Source organism: Lissotriton vulgaris, chromosome 11 (assembly GCF_964263255.1).
Source record: "Lissotriton vulgaris chromosome 11, aLisVul1.2, whole genome shotgun sequence".
Lineage (NCBI taxonomy): Eukaryota > Metazoa > Chordata > Amphibia > Caudata > Salamandridae > Lissotriton > Lissotriton vulgaris.
Genome location: NC_141699.1, coordinates 172,863,888 through 172,889,794, shown reverse-complemented (window position 1 = coordinate 172,889,794; position 25,907 = coordinate 172,863,888). Strand labels below are relative to the sequence as shown.

General features: G+C 42.3%; 1 protein-coding gene across 1 annotated transcript in view; it reads left to right on the top strand.

The window, feature by feature from the left end:
- Positions 1-25,907, top strand: part of TMEM116 (transmembrane protein 116) — a 140,715-nt gene that overhangs the window by 23,412 nt on the left and 91,396 nt on the right. The window contains exon 3 of the mRNA XM_086943075.1: positions 25,679-25,725. Within this exon, the coding sequence (XP_086799201.1) occupies positions 25,679-25,725 (47 nt within the window). The remainder of the gene's footprint in view (positions 1-25,678; positions 25,726-25,907) is intronic.

Here is a 25,907-nt window from a genome sequence, read left to right as displayed (position 1 = left end):
AAGCGCTGTGGCTTCGCCCTGATCCAGGCGGAAACGCAAGTTCTCTGTTACCCCCAATAAAGTGGTCTCAGTAGAAAAATGAGTACGAAACCCCGATTGGGTCTGATGTAAACATCCCGAGGTCTCAACATGCGAGGTCAGATGCATATTAACATGTCTCTCTAAGATCTTTGAAAACATGGGTAGTAAAGAGATGGGGCGAAAGTTAGAAAGCATCATGGGTCTGCACCAGGTTTTTTTCAAAAGTGGGACCACCCTAGCTCTCTTCCACTCTTTCGGGATTTATAGATTCCCGTAGTGAGGCATTAAGAAGTTCTTGGATAACCAAAAGGGGGTCAGGAGAAAGCTGCCGGAGAATATCAATAGGAATTGGGTCTTGGGGAGAGCCTGATTTAGCCGGGCTAAGCAGTCAAGGAAAGAGCTCTGGTCTAATAAGGGCCACTCTGAGGTATAAATATGCCCACAGTTGCCCAAGCAAACACACTGTGGTTTGGAGCAGTTTGACTATCTACTTGCCCGACGCAGCCTGCTACAGCAAGTGCCGAAGGAAGCCGACCCTCCAGCAGACGCACTGAGAGAGACGCTGTCTTTTTTCCTGCCGAGAAATCCAGCTCCAGTGTTTCCAAGCTACCCTTGCGAGTTGTTGGGAAATCGAGTCCCGAGACCAGCCTTCGCAATTCTAAACTAAGGTACGGAGCTGATTAGACTCTTAGAGAAATCTTGGGCAGATTCTTGGCAAAATAATACTACATTTATGCTACACCTCACTTACTTCTTCCCTCATACTAAGCTTAGGTTAGGTACACCGGGGTAGGCGTATTTTAGAAGCACCAGTTGAGTATGTTTAGCCTCTGTTATTTATGTATTTTTATATGGTTTAGGAACCATGCAATGCTCTTACAGTATTATTTTATTCTACTATTTATACTGTACGCATTATATTTTACAAACTGTGTTACAATTGTAGCAGTTAATTTCTTATGCTTGAGAAAGAAGAATGTTCAATAAATCTTTTTATTGAAAACGCCCGTCTATCTATTTCTCTGTACCTCTAGTGAAATGAAGCATACACGATTGACAGAGTGAAATATCTATCTATTGTTTCCACGACTCTGAAGATACATTTTATCTTGGGGAAACAAAGTTGTCATGTTTATTCGGTTGTCAGAGACCAATCCCTTCTTGTTCATTCGAGAAAGTTTCTAGTGACCTCTGAGCTAGCTGGCACACACAATTAAGTTTAGTATATTCGGTAGAGACTTAGTCGACCTCAGTCCTACATCTAATCAACAGGATATATTATTCCAATGCGCAGAGCCTATTGGGAATATAGGAACTAGACTACAAAGTAGAACAGCGCCATAGCCATGTTAGTGTTGGCATTGCATGTATAGCTCTATAATCAAGCCACTTAATACAATTCACAAGTATGTAAAGCACTATACCTAGGTGAGTATACACAATTCCTAAAGCGCCATCACTAGGTCAGTATTCTGAATATCACAACCCTTTTCCTAGACTGGTTTCCAAATTGCCTAGTAGTTTGAAACACCATCTTCAGGGTGACAAGGGTGACATCTGTAATGCCTCTATACCCCCACAGTACTGTGCACTCATTACTATGATTAATTCATGACCTCCTCTTACACCGACAGCTTCACCACTCATTCAAGGTGAATAGACTGTATGGGGGATGAAACTGTCTGCCTGCAAGAGAAAGCCATTGAATCACATTACATCACCAAGATATACCATGTAAGAATATTTAACAGATGACATAAGATTTAAATCGTCTCATACGTACCATATCACGGGCTATGAGTGACCTCTAAACAGTACTTAACCTTCAAGACGTACTATGCATAAGCAAACAACCGAACACATTTGAACATATCTCCTACATCCAGCACAGAAGAGATGTGTCATAGAGCTGGCTATCAAGAGAGACCTCAAATGGGACTTGCCCCAAAGATATACTACAAACTTTTAAGGGAACACATAAGATGGAAAGCCAAGCACACATTCCCGCACCTTCCAGCTGCTAGCCTCTTCATTCCGCACCAATGACATCCTTTGTGCACACAGTACAGCCAGCACCGTTGTGTGGTGCATCAGTGACATCCAAACCTTTAAACTTATTTTTGGAATTTATTTATCATATTGACTACATACCTCGGAGGAAGCAACAGTACCAGCCATCAAGTCCAAACACAAACAGACCTCAGACAGTGCATCACTCAAACACATCTGAACACAATGCAGCGGAAGCATGATACAGTGGATATCCGGGCAACAGGCAGGTTGCCAGTAACCCTGGGTGTAGGACTACGCTACGCTCGCGGAGCGTGCGTAGTGTGCACTACCACGCGCTAAGCGAATTGCACATAGCACTGTGCAAAAACGTGTAGCATAGCGGCCATTTTTTCCTTGCTTGCGGTCCTCAACGTCAAGTTGGTGACCGCGAGCGAGCAAAATAAACATCCCAGCAAGACTTTTTCCTCGTTCGCGATCAGCAACATCAAGTTGCAGATCGCGAGCTTCTCAACGCGGGGAGGTCAGGTTTCTCATTGCGAGTGGTCGCGTATGCTCGCGACTGCTCGCAATGAGAAACTACCAGTCCGCGCTGAGAAAGCTGGCGCTCGAGTACAAATCTACATGAGCGGCAGAAAACGATCGCTTGCACTGTTCAAGATGCCGTGTGCAATGATGGCACAGTGTGGACAAGCATCCGGCACTGTGCAATCAGTGCGAACTGCATTTTTCCTATCGCACTACGCAGTTTGTGTAGCTACGGATAGCTCGCGTAGTGCAAAGTGCACTTCGCATAGCTACGCGTAGCTCTACTACGCAAACTACACCCAGGGTTAGTTACCAGTCTAAGGTATGTCTAAGTAACCAACAAAGTCCTCCAGCTTCACACTTCTGACACAAAAATCATTCACCTACACTTCATGGAAGTAGATATTCCCTCTCAACCGATAGACGTCAACTAACTGAACTACGCAGTGTGACTTATGGTCTCATTATTAGCCACGTGTCCTTATGGTGCAGCAATACCGCCCCCAGAAAATGCTGATACAGCGGGGTGCGATATTTACTGTGCGCAGTACTGCATCATCCTGGGTTCTACACCTTGGAATAAGGGATACTACCTAATACAGTATGCCTTTCCCCATCCTGAGGTGTGAGATCTCTGATTGTTGTTTTCTTCTCCACACGGGCTATGTTAGACTTTATACAAGTGGTAAGCGCACATCAGTGGAATTCAGGCGCAAACTCCTATTTGCACCCAAATCAAGATTGCTGCTGGACTCATGATGAGGTGTATATTCGGAGATTGGGTTATTGTAAGAGTCCTTGCAGTGTGAGGTGGGCTGCAGTGACGGTAATTTGTGCTTTATTTTGGCATCCCTTAAAGCGATGTATAACAGACTGTATCTTTCCAGATGGTATGCACTTTAGCTAAAGTCATCAAATATATTGTTTTCCCTCTGTGATCAATAATTTATATGAATATTAAAGTGCCCTTTTGAAATACGTTCTCCAGAGTTCAGCAATACGCCTAAAGGAGTCACAACAACCTACATATGTATTACAGTTAAAGGCTAGGAGTAAAAACCTCCCTGCCTGGTACAGGCACCCTGAAAAAACCTGAGACAAGGAGGAGCACAGGATAACATATCACTTTGAACCAATGCTTTAGTCAACACTCAACAGGATTAATTCTGCACTGTTACATGTCCTGCATGGTAAGTAAGGTAGTGCTTGGTGGAACACGTTTTACCACCGAATCTCGACAGCCGATTTGTGCAGCTGGTAATATGTGACAAGGATTATTTGTGCATATTTGGTGTCTTGGGTTTTATTGTGGTTGTGATGTCTTGTAGCGTACTGTGTTGTGTTTTGCTATTTTGTGCCCTCGTTTATGTTTACGTTGTGTTGTTATTTTGCTTCAGGATACGTTATTGTGTTGTGTCCTGTTACTACCTTAACCATGTCAATAAATACTGCTACATTTCCTGCCAAAAGCGTCACGTTCATTTAAAGTTACATTCCCAAACAACCATTTACCACTCTCTAAGGTGGTAAAACGCGCTGCTCCAGCCGTTCCGCTATTTAAGACACCTGCCAGTCTAAAACGCTGACAGAGGCCATCCCTTAAAGGGGCCATCCGGAGGACATGATACATGACAGGAAAAAACTAATGACTGCGACTGCGTGCAATGAAAATGAGTGCATTACACATTGTAGTCTTTGATAGCAGTATGCCAATAATAAGGATGCAATATTGATAACAGTATGACATACAATCTATGACATTAATGGCAGTTAACAGTGTGATATTAATGGTGATACATGCATGGTAGCAGTATGATACATAATGTATGACATTAATCATGATTCATGATACAGAATTAATCAAATGTAATCAACAATTTTGACTAAGTTAGGTGTGATCGTGGAATTACTTTAGTGTGTAAAACCGTGTTCAGATCATATGTAATCAATGCAGTACAGGAGATTAACATGACTGCAGTCTAGCAGATTAGCATGATCAGTTACTCATATAAGAAACCAAATATAATATAGACAAAGGTAGGTCAAATGTGAAAGGTACACTTTGTTTGGCGAGGACATTGACCATCATTCACAATTAACAATAGTCTTACAAATGATAATCTCCTTAGTCGCAAATATCACACGAAGGGCGGTTACACAGGGCATCATCATAAATATCTGAATATCAGAAAAAGAGATTGCCTCAGTCCTAATTATGGAGATAAATGTATGTATACCGAACAGATCATGTGGCTATAATAGTGTTACACTCTTCCAGGGTGTTAAGTCCATTTGTAACACTACCACACTTGAGAACCACCAGTTGGACAACCTACCGTCGAATGTTGTTTACTGAATCATTCGGCCCAATGAAATGAGACACCAAAAATGCCCAGTGCCAATGTTATAAAAGGCTTTTTAGGCTCCCCAAGTACACAAGAAACGTCTTGATTCGGCTTGAGTTTGGCCTTGTACAACAAAAATACGAATGCCGGTGCACCCTGGTTAAATTTTGGTTCAAGACGACAAATGCTCAGAAAGGATCCCTTAAGGAGGCACTGAGAACCATATTTGAGGGATTGTCTAACCCATGGTGTAAATACTGCCTGGAGACAGTGGCAGAGTTGGACTTATCGACAGCATCCTGCTCCCAAGAAGAACCAAACTACCATGCAATAAAGAGAGTGCTAAATAATCACACCGCCCAGATATCAAGGAACAAAGATATAGCAAGACTGAAGGTAAACAGAGGTCTGGCCGGCCTAATTAAAGCATGCGAGTCGCATAAAATCCAGCCATGCATAAACAATCCTCTGGGAAGGAAGTGTTTTAAGGAAATTCAATGGGAGCGCCTAGACCCCCTACCAATAAAAGAACTGAACCCGGCCTGGAAATCATTGAAGAATATAGCCAGTTGCAGGCTGTGTACTTATAGGGCTGAATCAGTATCAGTATGCTGCTGCCCTGCATTACTATAGCATCGACATATACTGGTAAAACCAATGTTCCTAAGGCAAGGGACTAGAAGATGCGTTAATTCAGTGGTATTGCTTCAGTCAAGTATAGAGTCTTCAGACCTGGCCAAATTTGGCAAATATATGAACATGACACGAAGGGCCCTAATCGAAAACAACACAGAGGAAAAACGTGTGGTGGCAACTGTTGAGTCCCTGGTACTAATAGAAGGAGCAGTACGGCGAATAGCCCCTCCCAGGAAAGAATTGCACGGCACCCAGAAGCCCCACACAAACTAAGAATTAACTTCCCATGAAAACACAGGGAATATGGACCTTGCTAAATATTTAATTTTAAAATCAATGAATTCAAGAACAAGGCCACATTTTAGATATGGTCTGGTATTACTGACCAAATGACAGTCCTAAATTTGTATATACGTTTAGATAAATGCTTTACAATGTCGTGAGATACGTATTTTAGTGTAATTCTGGATAATGTACTGCAATTTTGCAACGATTTTAAGTAATTATGCAAAAATAAAAAAAATCATTCAATTCAACCTGCCATCGGATGTTGTTTATTGAAACATTCTGCCCAATAAAATGAGACACCAAAAAAGTAGGTGTGTGCGATTTGGACCTTTATAGATCACATTTCAAAGACCCCTGATGGCATAAGCACTAGCTGGAATTGCACTTAAAACAAAATCTAAGGTATTGTTTAATGGGTCCATGTGCAAATGCATTGTTGTTCTCCAACAAGCTACAGACATATTGCACAGCTGCCGCTGTCACAGTGATCATCGATCTGGTTTAATCCTTATAATCCTGCCAAGTTAGCAGGTTTACTGTTTTGAACGCTAGCATGCACTAGTTGATCCCTTTTCTAAACAAAAATATCAGGTTGTCATTAGTCAGACCAATCGACCAGATAATTCAACCAGTGTTTTTTTGATAATTTTCTTCATGGTGTTGCTATAAGAACAGAAGAAGCTAACACAGACTATTCATTCTGTTTCCTTCTTCTTTTTAGGGGTCAGTAAGCATTTACATGGTGGTACCATGTTCTTTTCATGGTTCTTTTTTTTAATACATTTCCTTGGATAGCCGCTGGCTAAATGTCTATTGCTCAAGGTCTCTGCTTCACATGCATAATCCACCTTCCACTAAGGGCTCATGGGTGGTTACTAGAATGCTGCAGAAGTGTTTGGCGTTGTGTGGGTTTTTGGTAAAGGGTGTTGCCAAGATGATCATCCGCAGGAACTATAGTAAGATCCAGAAAGGCACTAGAAATCTTGCTATAGATCAAGGTGACACATAAGTCATTAGTCAGGGAGTTCATCCAGATAAAGAATTCAATGAGTTTGTACTGTTCACTGTTCCTGTTCATGTATATATTATCTTTCAATCTCTTCCATAGATTGAATGTATTAGTGGAACAGATTTGTTTGGGCATTTAGAAACACCTGCATTTAAAATAATAAAAATGATGGCAGAATTGGCTGCAAAAGAAGCCCCCATAGAGGTTAGTTTGCAGGTAATATTTACTGTTAAATGCAAAATGTTTTATCACAACAAAAGGAAGAAGGTCAAGGTACTAAAGACCTGCACCAGTCAGTCTAGTGTAATGTAAGTAAACCAGAAAATGGTGCAAAGAGCCGGGAACGTGACCTCCCTACGTCCCCAATAATTGGGAAACCCAAAGAAACAATGAATAAGCTGACTCAGCACATATTTATTGTTGTACACAGTTTTGAAACTACACAATGATAAACATTTGGGATACGCCTTTGTTAAAGTTTAATTACTGACTCCTGTTTATCATTGTGTACTTTCAAAACTGGGTACAGAGGGACAGCTTTTTGAATTTCGACTCTACTCCATGCTGTTGACCTATGCCCTACACACTGTCCGGCTACATAATATCAGACACATCTTGGAATTCATTAATAAATACCAATTGTGCGCTTTTTCACGTCTCTAAATACAAAGATGTTCCTTGCTAAAATAATTGTTATAGCCTACAACCATGTTGGGCAACGTTCATGTGGACTACATACATACATCACAGCCTTGAAGAAGTCCCGTTGGGATGAAACGCGCCGCGTCGGCAATGAATTCTGTGTCATGCTTTTAAAGAAAATGTATGAATAAAGGAGTAAAATATGTATTTTTCAAAACTTGATGACTTACTAGACTCATTTGGGAGATGCCTGTGTTAACGTTTAATTACTGACTACTGTTTATTATTGTGTACTTTCAAAACTGTGTACAACAATAGATGTGTGCTGATCCAGCTTGTTCATTGCAAAATGTTTTATGCTGAGTGCCAAATGTAAGACGAAAACGATGAGTTCAGTCAGAATCAAAGATGGAGCTGTGCGAATGTCTAATAATTCTGAAATACCTTTGGGGTATACTGATGTAGAGGAATTCGATGTCCAAACATGTAAAGAATTTGCTTCCTGGGTGAAAAGGGATGTCTACAATAATCGTGAGGAAATCACTGCTGTCCCTCATGTAGCTCTCCACAGAGAGTACAAATTCTTCCGAACTTGAGGTGGGACTTCCTGTTATGACAGGGAAGAGTATCAGCCCATCTCCCACATTTTATCTAGTAGGAGAAGAGACGTGACTCGCCACATGTATTTTCTGCCACTTCTTGGAACGCAGTTACCTCTTCCAAACAAGATGTGTAAAATTAAAATGTGAAGGTGTCCCCAGCTTTTTCCAGGTAGGATTGACCCTCCTCGGTCCAGGACGAAATGGCAGTTGTGAAACAGCTGGAGCTTCCAAAGGGCTGGTAAAGAATAAGCATGGGCGGAAAATCCGTTTCGCTCGCGGATTTTGCGGATTTTCGGTAAATTCGCAATCCGCGAGATTCGCGAATCTCCCGCAAAATCCGCAAATCCGCGAGCAGCGGATTTTGCTCGCACTGCTCGCACTGTTCGCGTGAGTTCGCGGCTTCCCAGTACAACTTCGCGCCCCGCGAATAAGTGCAAAATTGCAGAAATACGATCTTAGCAAAACTGAAACTACTTACCAGGTTCAAAAGTTCAGGCTCATCATTAGTAGCCATTTCCTGTAGTGCTTCCTGAGGGGCCCCTCCAGAGTTCAGTTGCCAGTTGCAACTATTATGTGACCCTGCTCTGAACCTCAGAATAGTTACACATATGCCACAAAGGTCCTGAATTACAGCTAAGGGAGACAAGCAGGAGCCAGGCTGGAGGTTCAAATCCATTAATCAGCCCCTAATTCATTATTGTCAGTTGGGGCAGGGCAGGTGTTGTAACTAATTTTGCAACAATGAAAGCACTTAGCAAGTTCAAAAGATCACTAATCAGGAAGCACTAAGGAAGCAGGTGCCAGCTAAAAAAATATTCTGTGACACATTAATCAGCCCCAAATTAATTCAGGTCACTTGAGGCAGGGAAGGTGTGCTTGCGTTGCCACAATAATGTACACTGACTGGACAACCAGAGGGTGCTGTGATGAAACAGAGGGTGGCATGGGTGGGCCAGAGGGTGGCATGAGTAGTCAGAGAGTGGCAGTGGTGACAGAGAGTGGCAGTGATGAAGAAGAGTGTCCCAAACAGGCTGGACACGTAGAAACAACAAGTTCGCGAAACTTGCGACCCGACAGGTAAGTTCGCAATTTGCGACATTGTACAAAACCCTCGCGAACTGGCAGAAACCCGCGCAAACACACAAAAAAAAAATCCGCAAATTCGCGAGAATTCGCGGATTTTGCGGATTGCGAGTTCGCAAATCCGCAAAATTCGCGAACGCGAGATTCGCAAAATTCGCCCATGCTTAGTAAAGAAGGCTCAAGAAAGGATCCTTTTCCCAATGCAAATGGCAGTTCTAAGTACTAGGATCCCTGCAGATATTGTTCTTGCATGGCAATGGTTGGTGTTAAAGCCTTAGGTAACAATATTAGTGGCAGCTGATGACTTTTTACAATTGGAGGATTTTGCTTATTTAAAACTTTTTTAAAATAATGTTGGAAGCGATTTGCGATACAATATTTGACTTCTCACTCCCCACGAATTACACGTTTCCCAGATCCTTTTGCAGAGACAAAAGCTGAACTTGGAGCAATGTTGGCCTCTTTTCACCCATTTCTTGTGTTTTAAGAGGTTAGCCATTGGCAGTGTTTGTTGCTGATATCTTTGAGGCGAGCCAGGTTCCTGTCTTCAGGCGACAAGCTCAGTCCCAAGGCGTCAGTTTAGACTTCAGCCTTTAATAGAGGCAGAAACTCGCCCGCTTCCAAAGGAGATTGTTCTTGAAAGAGGTGTCCATCATGTTATTTTTAAATTCCATCCTTTTATTTGACCACACGTTGCCTCAAGCTTCGGCCGTGGGCTATATTCACCATGGTCCGTAGTCATCCACTGTGCCCCAAACATGTGAAGTCTTTACTTCAATTTTGAAACCCCACTAGCGATTTGATTGAAAAGTACACATCAAATCTTTCACATTTTCAACCTCTTTTTTTTAGCATACCTGTTAACCTTTAACTAGATGTATTTTAAAAGAACACAAAACATTCTTAATACTGTTGTGTCATTAGCACAGTCATTTCTTAGAAAGATGTCACGAAAACATAAAAGGCGATGCAGTACACCAAGGCTCTCTTTAAAAAATGCTTTGTCGTGTCTCAGTGTAACTTGATCCTATGCATTTAATGGAACAGTGCGAACTCTCAGTAAAAAAATTTTTTAAAATTTTTGGTAAACCTTTATTGTCACATAAGGCAAATACAACATCAGGCCAGAAGAAGCACAGCCGGCCATTATTACAGAGACGGTCAATGCAAATCAATAAGTCCAAACATATACATTCCGCCTCCTCAATTCCACATCAACGCCCAGGATACTGTCGCACCGTGGTGGTACCAGGATAAGAGAGGTTTTTTAAAAAAAGTTTAAAGATAGAACAGAATCCGATGTCATACAATCTAATAATACCAGAACTAGGGGACATCACAAAACAGGATATGCACATTCGGGACCACTGCAGGCAGGGCGTTGGCACTAACGCACACTAAACAGGATAGACAATAAATAGTACATTACGCCCCCCCAATGCAGCACACGCCCGCCGTATCTGAAAGCACTATTATAACATCCCCCATTCTGGTTTGAGACATAGGAATATCTGGCAAGCCACCTACCACTCGGAATCCCAAAGAGAAGAAAAAGAAAGAAAGGAAAGAAAAAGCCAAGCAGAACAAGAGAGAAAAAGAGGCCCTAGAAACTGAAAAAGGGAAAGAAAACAGAGAATACCCCTCCCCCCAACCCCCCTCCCTGCACCCCTGCCTCCGGCTACGGCCTTCCCCTCAGCAGCGTGCCTGTCGCCCATCGTATGAAACCCGAGATTTAGAAGAGAGAGAAAAGGAACTACCACCCACCTAGACTAAAAGAAGAACCCAAGCGAGGGAAGGAAAAGAAAGAAATGAAAAACGGAGGGGAGCCCCCCAGCAGTCCGCCGGCCTCTCCCTCTGCAAATAACGTATGCGGACAGAACGTAAAACACTTCTGCTAAAATCAGTACAATAGAACAGTGCACTGGGCACAGGATCAGCCCAGTATGTCAACCAATAAGACAATATGCCACACATCCCTCATAAACCCGTAAACAGAAAGTATCAAGACGGAGGAAACAGCATTTATCCTTGTCCAGTCCTGCGCATACCGCGATGGCCCACCAAATTGTCGCACTCCAAATCCGCAATCGTAGGGAATCGGAATACCAGAGCAAACCCAGACAGCAGCAAGTCTGCAGTGCTGCGATGTGACCGGACCTCATCCGAGCCCGTTTCCTGCCAGCGTGATGGACCCAACCTAGCGCAATAACATGACTGCCACATTTCGATCGACAAAACAGAGCAGGGGAAGATCGTCACATTGTCAAAGCACGGCTGGAGCAGAACCAGAGATACTAACAGCATGGCGTGGAAAGAAAGTCCATCGCTCGGTTCCAAGCCAGTGCCCACGGATAGTTCTAGATCACCAATGTCACAAACTGGAGATGGCTCGAGAGTCTGTGTCCCGGATTTTTCGGTGTCAGTAGCCGACGCCATATTGTTGCATCTGGGTAATAAGTGAGGCATCGCACTGTGCGCCCACGAACCACCCGGTCTCATTAGTTCCGCCACAAACACTACATCATCCAGTTTATCCCCCAGTGATCGGGCATCCTGCTCCAAGGTATCGCGAAGGTCAGCTAGGGCAGCAAAGAGCTCGCCAAGGTGTAGTTCTGCTCCGTGCCCCCCTTTTGTCAAGCTCCCTTTCTCCATATGGTGTAAATCAGGTCGGGACTCGGTCTCACGGATGCTGCACTCTGCTCCCCTCGCTACGTTCCGAGGAAGCACCATCATAGATCGGGGCCGGGGCACGCGCAGCGGGGCATCAGGTGTCATGGTATCACCAGCAGGTCACCCATACAGTTAAGGCTTAGCCAAAACGCAGCCGCCGATGGAGTCCGCGCTATTAAAACGCGGCTAGGCACAAATTCGGGATTCTCACGCAGTTAGCGGGACGGGTCTCACCACGTTCCCCGGCGGCAAGCGAGCAAAGTTCCTGGAAAGGCACAATCCACTCAGGGGAACCATGAAAGGTTGATCTCTAACTTATGCCCCCAATCAGCCAAGCGGGTGATCCAAAAATCAGACTTCCGATTCGATCCGGAGCCGACCGGCCCCTCACTGCAGCTGGTGGCCGTTGTTGTTCACTTGGTGACCGGCCCTGCAATCCAGACGAGTCCCCGGTCTTTAAGCTGCCGCGGGCCGCAAACGCTGCTGGCTGTTTCTCCCCGTGTGGAGCTGGTACGAACCTCGGGGACGCGCCATCGAGCACCGGAGCTGGTCCTGTACCCGTGTGTGCCCTTTCGAATCAGGATGTCAGGCAGAAGGTACCCTCGGGAGGAGATGGCACTCGGAGCCGAGGGACTGGGCGGCCATCGTGGACGCCGGCTTGGCTCCTCCCCCAGTAAAACTTTTTTTAAATAAAAGAAGACAATTTTTTAAACTCAGTCCCGTATTTTTTAAGAAAAGGTAGCTGCATAAAAAAAAAAGGAAAAGGATTTTTTCTAGCTAAAAACAACCAAGACACCACTTCTGTGGTTGTGTCCAATTACAGTGAATCTCAATCTGGGATCTACCACTTGAATATTAATGAGGCCACGGACGACATTTAAGTGCTGCCAGGGGTCGCGGCTGCGAACCCTGGTTTGACTCCTGCAACCCCTGGCCATTTGAAGGGAGCAAGAAATACAAGCAAGAGAAGGGCAGCAACAGCGTGGGGGGCGGGGGGGGAGGATAAGAAAGGGGACCCTACAGAAAGACAGGTCAGTGATCGAGAGAAAGATAGGTGTGTGTGTGTGTGTGATAGCGACAGGTGTGAAAGAGAGCAAGACAGGTGAATGTGATAGGTGATAGCTAAATAGGTGACAAACAGCTGAGAGTTAGGGACAGGGGAGGACCGGTGAGAGGGGATGACAGTATAAGAGATGTGAGAGATTTGAACAAGATAGCTAAGAGAGCCTGGTGTGAGAAAAGTAATAATGAGACAGCTGGTGATAGACACTTGAGAGGCAAAGGGAGGATGATGAGACGAATTAGAAAGATACAGCTCAGAGATGGACAGGTAAGAGACAGGCAAATGGGGAGATAGGTGAAAAGGTGAGAGACTAGTGAGAAATAGTCTGTTCGGAGATAACGAGGGGCTCAAGTTGGTGGAGGGCAATTGAGAGATATATTAGACAGTCATGACAAAGACAGCTCAGAGAGAAGGGAATGCTTGTGTAAGAGAGAGGCTCGATGAAGAGCGAGGTTAGAAAGACAGCAGTGAAGAGGTGGAGAGGTGGACGGCTGAGAAAGTGACAGCTGAAAGATGGGAAACAGCTGAGAAAGTGGTACTAAAGTGACAGAGCTGAATGGAAGACAGAACGGTTGTATAGTTCAGGGAGTGAGAGAGAGAAAGTGGTGATAAGACAGGGACAGGTTAGAAAAACAGCTGATGCAGTGGGGGAAGAAAGAAACGCAAGAGATATATGTAGGTGAGTAAGAGAGATGGAAGACAGGTGAAAGACAAGTGAAAAAGAGATCAGGTGAGAAAGTCAGAGGTGGGAAAGAGACTGCAACATGCGAGAAAGAGGGAGGAGCAAGAGATAATAAAAAAACTAACAATTGAGAAACAGACAGATGGAGGGAAGGTGACAACGGGTCAAAGGCAAATTCACGTCACTTCCTGTGATGTCATTGGGGTCGCATGATATGTGATGTCACTTCCACTACCTGAGGCATTTTTAGTGAATCGACTTCCATGAATGAGGTGGGTCGGAAACCGACATGTTGGTTGGATCACAACATTCAACACTGATCACAAAAATACTGCTCCCAAATTGAGACTAGTTTTTGAGACCATTGTTATAGTACTTTTGGCCCTTGGTCCATAGGTCTGAGACCTGTTTGATACGATTTTAACACACAGCATGGATTTAACCTTTACAGTCCTGGTTCAAAACTCGTTTTTATTACTGCTGCATAAGGTGAAAAAAACACCACCTAAACCGTTAATGCAGATCCACAGATCTGCGCGTATACTTTATGCCATACAGGTTTTCAAGATTATAATTACAGACTATGGTGTTTACCAGAACACCAGAGGTGCATTTATTTAGTGAGAAAACGTTCCATTAAGGCCTAGGCAGCATGAGCCCAGTTTATTTTCTCTACAACGAGATTGTAATATGGAATATAACTCATATCTTTTTTATATACTTGAAGTCATGGTTTTGGTAACAGCTAAACCTGTATTAGTTTCCTGAATTGAAGGTGACTGTCAAAGAATGAGAATGTCCTCTGAAACCTGTGAGGAAGAAGGTTGGTCCTGTTCCATAGAACATCCACTGGGTGGGTGGGTGGTGTGCGCGCGCGTGTGTGTGTGTTGGGCATGTCCGTATAACATAACATACAAATATTATTTCCTGTGTAAGAGATGTATCAAATGAAATTCATAACTGTGTTTGCCAGTCGTTCGCTTCAGTGGCGGCTGTTTGTGCACAGTTCACGTCTATGGGCGGAGTTAGAGAAGAGGAGTACTGTGCTGTGGCGAGGGCGACGGCTAGAGTTGACCCGGCCCATAGCAGTTGAATTAGATTCAGACCCGGCACAATAGCCTGTGGCTGAAAAGGTTGTGGGCGTGGACAGCAGCTCTCAGCCTGCAGGTATGTTGGATGCCCTCCGGTCAGCCCTCTCACCTTGATGCCACACCTGCCCCTTAGCTGCAGGGTTTTTTGTCCGAACCAAATATTATCTGTGAGGTTGGCCCTGCTGAAATAGCAGAGAACTGTGAACTATTAAGTATCTGAGAAAAGGGGCCAAACACACTAGTGCTATAAACTTCTTATGAAATTCATGTGGATTTAACTATTGACCAATCAAGTGTACCCTTAAGTAACGTCCCATTCAACTATCAAAGAAGAGTCAGATCTAATCGGCTATGTAATACTCAACAAAATTGTTGAATGTTTTAAGGAAATAGTCAGCAACTAAAACCACGCCCACAATTTAAGTGGGGGGTGGGGAAGAATGAAGACATAAGACAACCGCCCCATGTGTTAGATGGTCCTTTGGGCATGGTACATGAATCTAACTCAAAGATGATGGTAAGTATGCAACACCAGAATCAAGCATAGATCCATTGACCACGGTTTAAAACTAGACCTACTAAAATGGTGGGTTCAAACCAATTAAAGAGGCAGTCCCTAAAACCGAAGCCCCAAATATTAACGACCAAATTGACTTCTATCCTCAGTACTACTCAGAAGGTAAACACAATGTTTTCAGTAACTTAGAACAATGACTGCTCAGTGCTCTTAACAAATATCTGGGCAGAAAATCAAAGTTGTGGAAGCAAACAAAGTGATTGTACTGGCATCTAGGCAAAAGGAAAGCTGGCGTGTTAAATAGCAATCTTTATGGTACAACATCTTTGCCTTTATATCCACTGTAGCTACTCCTACAAATTAAAGGGTTCGAAAGTATAATTGTACAGACAATTTGATACTTAATGAAAAAGGCAATATAGGAAAAAAATAGCACTGACAAAGCTGAAGACAACATCCGATTCTGCAGGAACACTAAAGCATGAGTATAAAAGAAGAATTTATAAAATAAAAAGGAGGAGACGTCCGGCAAGTAGTTAGCTCTTCAGACAGGTCTTAATATGGACAATAATCATAAATTCTGATCAATAATATTAACAGGCTTGCAGCAACATAATTACAAGGTGGAGTACTATATTTCATGCAGCAAATGTATAGCCTTAATAGTGTCTTTATATGGTCAAAGACCAGCCCTGACAATGGCCTTTTACAGTGAAAAGGATTCTGAGCCCTATATTAATACACCAAAAGTAGTTGATCACCTACTAAGGAATAGTTGAGAATTCCGGGCCACTGGCCCGAACGGCCTACTTATAGGGGTCATTAAATAAGACCCAAAAACCTCGAGTAACGTTCTCTCAGTCAAATTAGTCAGTCAAATATTCTTTATTCGGTTCATTTTGCAACCATAAAAGAAGACATCAAAAGTTAAAAAATGAAACAGACAATATGTGATCAAATTCATAGTGAAAAATTCATAGTCAGCAGTGTAAAGAAAAAAATAAGATGGTATTTCATCACATAGTAGCAAATCACAAATTTCCAAATGAGGGCAAAAATTAAACTTTTGTACCAGTAAACATAGGTCAGTGCACAAGCAATACAAATATAAATGCTAAAAACAACACAGAATCCCTAGAAACCATAATATTCAGAAGAAGTTCATTAGGGATCAAAATGAACCGAAAAAGCCATAAGACATGTGGCCAGAGTATGGTGTAATAATAACATAAAAAATACCATTCACAAATAAATAAAATCATGTCCCAACTAAATTTCGTAAACGGACTGCTGTAAAAATATATCTATACACCATTAAACATGTAAATTTATAATTCAAAAGGTTGAGAGGATACAAGGCCGGACTGCACTTCCTGATGTTTAAAAATCTTAATAGGGGGATAATAAAATCCCTCCTCGGTTTGTGTGGAGTCGAAAGAAAAACAAAAAGTGCAACATGTTCTGAGTAGATTTAGAAACACAGAGGCATGGTTTAAGTTCAGCATCACAATAAGCTTTGCGAGGATAAGAGACCAGGTAATATGCAATGCTGAACCTAAATCTAATAAAGGAAAAAGATTTTCGTATGACAAAGAAAAAAGACAGACGGTTTTACACATGGAGAACGTATTAGAAGCAAATATTCCAAAACTCTCTTTTTCCTAGTGTCCAGATGTTCACTGGTTGTCTTTAAAAGAGATAAAGATCCCCTTACAACTGGGTTTTTTAAATCTTGGCAATTCATTCAACAATCCGGCATCCCCACTGTCTCCAGCTACCGTTTTATGTAACTAAGCTATGGTATCTTCTGCATATGATCAAGGCTAAAGCAATCCAGTATTATTATTGCACAATGTAGGGCCGGCTCATCTTTTGCCGATACTGAATGCCATAGCAAACTTGGAGCAATTTGTATGCAGTGGGTTAAAGGAGTCAGACCAAGTTCTTGACAAAAAATTGATTGGGAGATGACTTGGGACTGTTAATAGGCATCTAAGGAAAGTATTCTCACCAGCCTGAAGATGAGATGGGTTGCAAAAGCCTCATGCCCCAGCCCCATACAAGGGTACAGAACACAAGCAAGCCTTATAGATGTTAATTATTGAATCAATGGGTCTGGATCCTAATTTCTTTGTAAACCTAAATAAAGCCTCCAAATTTTGATTGAAGCTGCTAACCCTGGTTTCGACTAAGTGATGCTAAGTACCTTTCTGGTTAAAGGGGTTGCCTAAATATGGAAAAGTTGGAGCATAAGACATCCCCTCATTATTAATAAAACATGATTTTAAAATTGCCTACCACCATGGTGTAAGACTAGGCCTTATTGGTCTTAAGACCCAAATCAGACATAAAATCATTGCATCTAGTGACTAGCATTTGCAGACACACACCAGTTCTACACATCAATACACAATCATTGGCGTAGAGTAGTGCCAGAAGATTTCTGGAGCCTATCTTGGAAACATCAACATTTCCTTTGCTTAATATAAATTTCCAAGTCATGAATATAAAAACAGAATGAAAAAGGGGCAAGCACGCACCCATGGCGTACCCCACGGTTCATTTTAATAACAGAGGTAAGTTCCCCCATCCGCCCCATACCTGGCCCTTCCAGTCACATCCTGATGCATCTGTGCTAAGAAATGGACTAAAGCTGTGTCTGTGCCCAGATCCAGCATTTTTTTCCAAAGTTTCCCTCTCCGCCCAGTCAAATGCTGATGTAAGGTCCATAAAGCTCAGATGGAGAGAACAGTTCTTCGCTATTGTGTACTTGCTTATGACCAGGTGGAGATTGAGACACGACTCAACAGTTCCCAGGCCCCCCCTGAAGCCATACTGTATATCAGAGAACTTCCCACTTTCCGTTACCCAAGTCTCAAGGCGATCTAAAATTACTCTGCCCATCAATTTATATGTACAATTAATTAAATAGATTGGGCGATAACACCTCGTGTCAGACCTGTCCCTTTTTTAACAAGCATTCGCAATGCAATAGGTCTCGCATTAGGAACGTTTGAGCTATTAGTATTGTAAATGACACATTTTTTATTTATGTGTTGGTTTTGAAAATAGCAAAATTAATAACTTTGTCATTTACAATGCCAATACAAATAACAATGGCTTTTAATTTTTTTAATAATTAATACCTAAATAAAAGTTATTGCAATTTATAATGGCAATAGCTTAAACTTTTGTAAATAACTTTTGTGAAGATTATGTTAAGTGTATTTTATTGTAACGAAAATCCAAGAACAGAAGTGAAATATTAACATCTTTTTATGACATTTGTAATAAAGCTTGAAACATTGAGAGAACATATTTGAACCAGTTGTTGTTGAATGGTTGCACAGATTGATGCTGTGGTGGCGCTGAGTGATGCTGTGGTGATGCGATAGATAGAGTGAGTGCAATAGATAGATAGAGAGAGGGCAATAGATAGATAGATAGAGGGAGGGCGATAGATAGATAGAGTGAGGGCGATAGATAGAGTGAGGGCGATAGATAGATAGAGAGAGTGAGTGTGATAGATAGAGTGAGGACGATAGATAGATAGATAGAGTGAGGGTGACAGATAGTGAGGGTGATAGATAGATAGAGTGAGGGTGATAGATAGAGTGAGGGTGATAGATAGAGTGAGGGTGATAGATAGATAGATAGAGTGAGGGTGATAGATAGATTGAGCGTGATAGATAGATAGATAGAGTGAGGATGATAGATAGATAGATAGATAGATAGAGTGAGGGTGATAGATAGAGAGATAGAGTGAGGGTGATAGATAGAGTGAGGGTGATAGATAGAGTGAGGGTGATAGATAGATAGATAGAGTGAGGGTGATAGATAGATAGATAGATAGATAGATAGATAGATAGATAGATAGATAGATAGATAGATAGATAGATAGATAGATAGATAGATAGATAGATAGATAGAGTGAGGGTGATAGATAGATAGAGTGAGGGTGATAGATAGAGTGAGGGCGATAGATAGATAGATAGAGTGAGGGTGATAGAGAGATAGAGTGAGGGTGATAGATAGAGTGCGGGTGATAGATAGATAGATAGATAGATAGAGTGAGGGTGTTAGATAGATAGAGTGAGGGTGATAGATAGATAGATATATAGATAGAATGAGGGTGATAGATAGATAGATAGATAGATAGATAGATAGATAGATAGATAGATAGATAGATAGATAGATAGATAGATAGATAGATAGATAGATAGATAGATAGATAGATAGATAGATTGAGGGTGATAGATAGAGTGAGGGGCGATAGATAGAGTGAGGGGCGATAGATAGAGTGAGGGCGATAGATAGATAGATAGATAGATAGATAGATAGATAGATAGATAGATAGATAGATAGATAGATAGATAGATAGATAGATAGATAGAGTGAGGGTGATAGATAGAGTGAGGGTGATAGATAGAGTGAGGGTGATAGATAGATAGATAGATAGATAGATAGATAGATAGATAGATAGATAGATAGATAGATAGATAGATAGATAGATAGATAGATAGATAGATAGATAGATAGAGGGCGATAGATAGATAGATTGAGGGTGATAGATAGATAGAGTGAGGGGCGATAGATAGATAGATAGAGTGAGGGTGATAGATAGAGTGAGGGTGATAGATAGAGTGAGGATGATAGATAGATAGATAGATAGATAGATAGATAGATAGATAGATAGATAGATAGATAGATAGATAGATAGATAGATAGATAGATAGATAGATAGATAGATAGATGGATTGAGGGTGATAGATAGATAGATAGATAGATAGATAGATAGATAGATAGATAGATAGATAGATAGATAGATAGATAGATTGAGGGAGATAGATAGATAGATAGATAGATAGATAGATAGATAGATAGATAGATAGATAGATAGATAGATAGATAGAAAGATAGATAGATTGAGGGGCGATAGATAGAGTGAGGGGCGATAGATAGATAGATAGATAGATAGATAGATAGATAGATAGATAGATAGATAGATAGATAGATAGATAGTGTAAGGTTGACATTCACTGATCAATCACTATTTATGTTGTGTTTGTTCTTGTATTGTGTCTTGTGGTTTTTTGTTTTTTTCCCCTTCCCTTATGCTCCGTCCTGAGTGTGGCTACACCAGGGCGTTTTGTAAGCAGACCCGATGATGAAGCATGTCACACACTTTGGTGTGTGAATGAGGGCAGTTTTTCAAAACGGATTAATTTTTTTCTGTTTTGTGGTATTATTTGTTATGTTAGTTGTGTTTTTTTATTCTCTTCACCCCTTCTTGTGTGTATATGTAGCTTAGGGGTTTCGGGGTGGCGGAGTTGTATATAGAGTTGACCATCTCCCCTTTCTTGTGGATGATAACTTGATCATGATCACAGCAACCAGCAAACCAGTAGGTTGCTGCACATGTGGGGATTGTTGAAGCGGTGGAGGCTTCTGCTTGTGTCCCCTGCTGCCTCAGTATTTGGTGACATGAAAGAGAGGTAGGCAGGGACAGACTGAAGCTCAGACTAGAGACATGCTGAAGCAGCACTCTGCAGTTTCATGGTGTGGATCTGCTTGCTTCCATCTCCATGCTCCAGAAGGCACCAAGCGTGATGGTGCCTGTATTACCTTGAGCTAGGTATATCTTTCAAAGACTCCCAACAAGTGATGGAAAGTGGCCTTGATTACATTGCATTCCAGAGGTGGTCACAATGGATTTGGGGTACCAAGGAGGTGGGTGGCATGGGTGCTGGTACAAAGTGCCAGTGGGGATGAATGAATGCGGATGAAAGTGGGGGAAAGGTCTTTTATTTTATTCATTTAATTTAATTTAATGCCTTACCTGTGATGTAAAAGACTCCTTGTGTAAAGGCAAGAAAACATACCATATAATGTAATGACTCAGATGTAAAAATTACAATGTGAAGTATGAACTTCAATTGGATGGGAAATAATGGATATGGTATCACCAAACAGCAGGAACCAAGACAGGTGATAACTATTTGGAGGACCCTCCACCCGCACTAATTTAGGCACAAGAAAACTCCCTACCCTGGGAAAGAGAATGATCTTCTGCAAAAAGTATCCACTACGGATAAACTTAGATCCTGAGGAATACAGCCTAATGGAAATGAGCACTCAGTTCCACCACAGAATGGTAAAAGTTTTCTAGGGTGAGACACAATGTTTGGAGGAGACACGTAAAAGGACCTACACAAAGGGAACACAGATGCACTACTATCTCTGCAATCTGAAAACATCAAGTGGTTGTGGGCCAGTGGAGTCGTTCAGTGGAACTCTTTGCTAATGTCTCTGAAAAAAGAAACAACTGTAAATTTAATAAACTAAAAACCTGGATCTGGTGCAAAGATCACCTAAGCATCTTACTACAGTGTAAGGAAATGTCCCGGTGCTTAGACATTCATACATGGCTAACTCTTGTTGAAACTAACTCATTCACATAATGATTTTGTTACTACGTGAGCATGCGGCTAATACTTTCAAATCTGTCTGTTATTTCATATCTATGGTAATTGTAATGGATTTTAATCCTTTTTTAGCTTGATAAACTTTAAATTATGAATGCTTATTTTTAAATGTTGAATGATACTTCTTGTGCTTTTATGATTTAATTCTTGAATTGAATAAAGCAAATATTGATTGATTGATTGATTGGCTAACAAGATATAGAAATGAATAGACTAGCACAGCATGTCTATTTAACAAATTGAACGTACAAGTGCAGGATAGGTCAGCTCATTCTGTTCATCAAATATTAAAGGGTTCTCCCCTGCATTGCATCTCTCCTCCATTTCTTTCTTATTGTTTGTTGCAAAATTCAAGTTGCCCTTCTACCACAAGCGCCATGCATGTAACAGTGTTGGTCACAATTATTGTTATAAACATTTGGTGTATGCACAGGCAATTGGTTGTCCTACCATTTTGATGACTGGGACACACACAAATATGTAAAATAACTGAATTTGATCACTGGTTTTAGGAGGATGGGTTTCTCTTGCAGTACCCCCCCCCCATACTTTTTGCCTGGCTTTCGATGTAACTTTGACTGTGGTGTGCTGGGTCCCTGCTGTCCAGGTTCCCAGAACCAGTGTTCTTTTCCAAAACTGTACCATTGTTTCCACAATCGGCACACCTCTGGCTCACATACAAGTCCCTTTTAAAAGCTATCAGTGGTACTTGTGGCCAGAGAGGGTCTCTAAGGATTACAGCATGTATTGTGCCACCCTAAGAGATCCCCCACCAAACACAGGCGTACTGCCATTGGAGGCTGCGTGTTTTGGTGCAGACAAAAGTGAGGAGTCGACCTGGCTCACATCCCTGTGCGCCAGGCCTACCAGCATTGAAGGAGGCATACGTAAGTCACCCCTAAAGCAGCCTTTACGTCCCTAAGACAGGGGGCACTATACCTCATCTAAGGGCATTATTGCATGAGCAGATATGCCCTATATTGTCTAAGTCCACTCTTAGACATTATAATTGCACAGTGAAGCAGTACTGAGTACATGGGCTGGGAGCTTGTCATTATGAGCTCCACAGCTTCATGATGGCTTCTCTGAATTTCAAGATGTCTGGTCCCAAACATCTCTGCTCAGTGCTTAGCTCGGCCCTCTGATAAGCCTAACTGCTTGCCCACACTACCACACACTAGAGCATTAGAGCCATCTACTTAAGCCTCTGGGAATCCACGGGACTCTGTGCACACTATGACTCATTTTGGTATAGTATATACAGAGCCAGCTTTCTACACTGGAAATGTTAATAATTGGACTTCATTATTTCTAGCACCAAAAGGTCCACTGTACGTTTCAATCCTAAAGGTGGAAGACGCACAAAATGGACTCCACTCTGACACACCTACATGTCACAGTGTATAGGTTAAAGGGTGTTAAATGCCACAGAGACTTTTTACTGAAAAAACAGAGATTTCAAGCAAATTTAAAATCTGCCAAGGATGAATTCAAGGATGACAAAAGACCATCTTAGACAGACGCCCTGTCGCATTGTTACTGTGTATGATACTACCTTGAAGAGCGCATCGCACGGTCCTGGTCCTGGCCTGGCTCCCCTGCTGTGCGGTGCATGAACTAACATGTATACCTTGACTGTGGCATAAACCTTTACGCTCATTACTACGGTAGATACTCTACGACCAGGCTTGCTATTGTTTTGTTACGTTATATTGTTGTGCTCACTTCCTTTTCTTTTGTAGCGTCCTAATTAGATCTAGATTGAATGTCCTGATGTGTTATATCTTTGAGAAAGCGAAAACATAAAAAACAATAAATATAATCTGTTGAAAATCTTTTTACATCTCGAACGTTATTAACATCCAATATCAAGGTATTATTGGTAGATAAACATCACCTGGAAGTTTCGCTTTTCCTTAACTGTCTGTTGCCTAAATTTCAATGTCTCCAAAAAGTTCCTGCTGCCACAAAAGTGGATTAGGATTGTTACTCGCGGGTGCGTAACGATCTCCTGGATTTATTTACTTTTGCAACCTCTTGTTTTTGTTAATTGAAACCCTAATTTGAATCTTTGACAGTATTGTTTTGTAATTGTGTATTTAACTTACTGTTCCATCAAAGAAATGGCGAACCAAAGGTAACACAACTCAAGTACATTAATGTGTACAAATTGTCCCCAGAGATCTCTGGTTGCACTGCACATTCTCATAAACTGAGCACACCACAGCGCTCACGTCAGTTAATGTCCCAGTCATACAGTAAATAAAGGCTCAGCAGTTAGTTGGGTTATCCACCACAGGGAAAAGTGGGCTATGAGATTCGCTGTCTGGTTATCTGCAGTGTCAGTACAGAGAGAGTCAGAAACATACAGCAAACTAGTCTACTACTTCCCCAAGACTGTAGAAAGTGGAAGGTGCAACAGTGCTATGCTTAACGACTGTCTCAAGTATACAAAAGTGGGAGAAACATCAGCTGTATTTGGATAGCTACAGGCCCACATACAAAGAGAGTGAGAACCCCACACCACTCAAGTTAGTTACTCCTATTTGTACACAGAAGGTGAGAAATACCAGTGCTTACTTGTTGGCTCCTGTCCAACATACACAGACACATCACAGCTTGCTGGTCTGCTAATGTCACATGAACATAGAGAGTGAGAAACATTGATGTGGTTAGTTACCTTTTCAAGTACTAAAAAAGGGAGAGACATAACAGGCTCTTTGGTTAGCCACTCTTCCAAGGACACAGAAGGTGGTAGTCAGGGCCACCACAGCCCTCTGATTGGTTACTGACCTGCATGCAAAGAAATTGGGAGACACCACAGCGTTCTGGTTACAGTCCCACAACACTCAGAATGAGAGATACCACAGCCTCCTGCGGTATCCTATTGCCGCAAGTACACTTAAAATGAGACACGCCGCAGAACTCTGGTTAGCTCCTGTTCCGGCACACATGGGGTGAGACCCACCATAGAAATCTGGTTTGGTTCTACCCCAAAAACACAGAGAAAGAGACACAGCGCAGCACATGCTCGGTATAACTATTCTAAGTACACAGAAAGTGGGAGACACCACAGCTCTCTGGGTAACCACAGTTCCAGGTACACTTAGAATGAAAGATACCACAGCGCCCTGGGTAGCTACTGTCTCAAGTACACAGAGGATGAGAGATAGGACAGCACACTCGCTTTACAACTGTCCTAAGTACATAACAAGTGGGAGATACCACAGCACCCTGGTTAGCGACTGTCCCTAGTACACTTAGGTTGAGTAATACAACAGCATTCTGGGCGGCTGCTGTCACAAGTTTACTTAGAATAAGGGATGTCCCTGCACTCTGGTTAGCAACTGTACCAGTACACATGGAGTGAACCATAGCACAGCAATCTGGTTCGGTCCTATCCTAAAAACACACAGAATGAGACATAGCGCAGCACATTCGGGTTAGCGACTACAACTAGTACATAGAAAGAAACACCACAGCTCTATGGGTATCTGTCCCACATCCAAAGAGTGAGAAACACCAGTCGTTTGTTTAGCTGCTGTCCCACGGACAGTGAAAGTGCCCCGCTCCCCAAGGCTCCCACTGTCCCACTCAGATGAAGGTGAGAGGAGGTGCGGAGCAGTGGCCCAGGACAGGAGACCCCATGCTTAATGATAGTCACCTCGGCTAGAAAAGAAACGCGGCGTGCATTCTAATTACTGCCCCCGCTGAGCCGTGCCAGAGTGTACTGGGTATCGCCGAAACTGCGGCAAGAACTGAAATACCCAATTATTCACTTTGTAAACAATAAACCCGAGCCTTGAGCTAGTGCAGACGCACATGGCCTGTCGGCCAGAGGTCCTTCGTGACATCTGAACACGCACGTGCGTGACGCTGCCTCCGCAGGCGCGCTCTGGCACGCGCCATCAAAGACCGCGTGAGCCTTTAACCCATAGAGTGTGCTTGCTTTGTAAAAAAAACTCCACTGCTAAACCCTAACAACGTGTCTTATCTTTTATTGCAGGTATTCACAGCCCTACAGTGGATCCAGTTTTTAATGGCCACTTTAAGGTAATTATAAGATCCTGTTTCATATTTATGACTAACCCTCCCACCTCAGTACTGTTTACTATTCTCGAAAAAAACCTTTACTTCAATAACTGTAAATGTGGTGGCTGAAAAATGAAATGCGGGGGAGCCATAGGAAAGTGCTGTGGACGCCTGTCAATATAATGAATCTTTCCATACAGAGC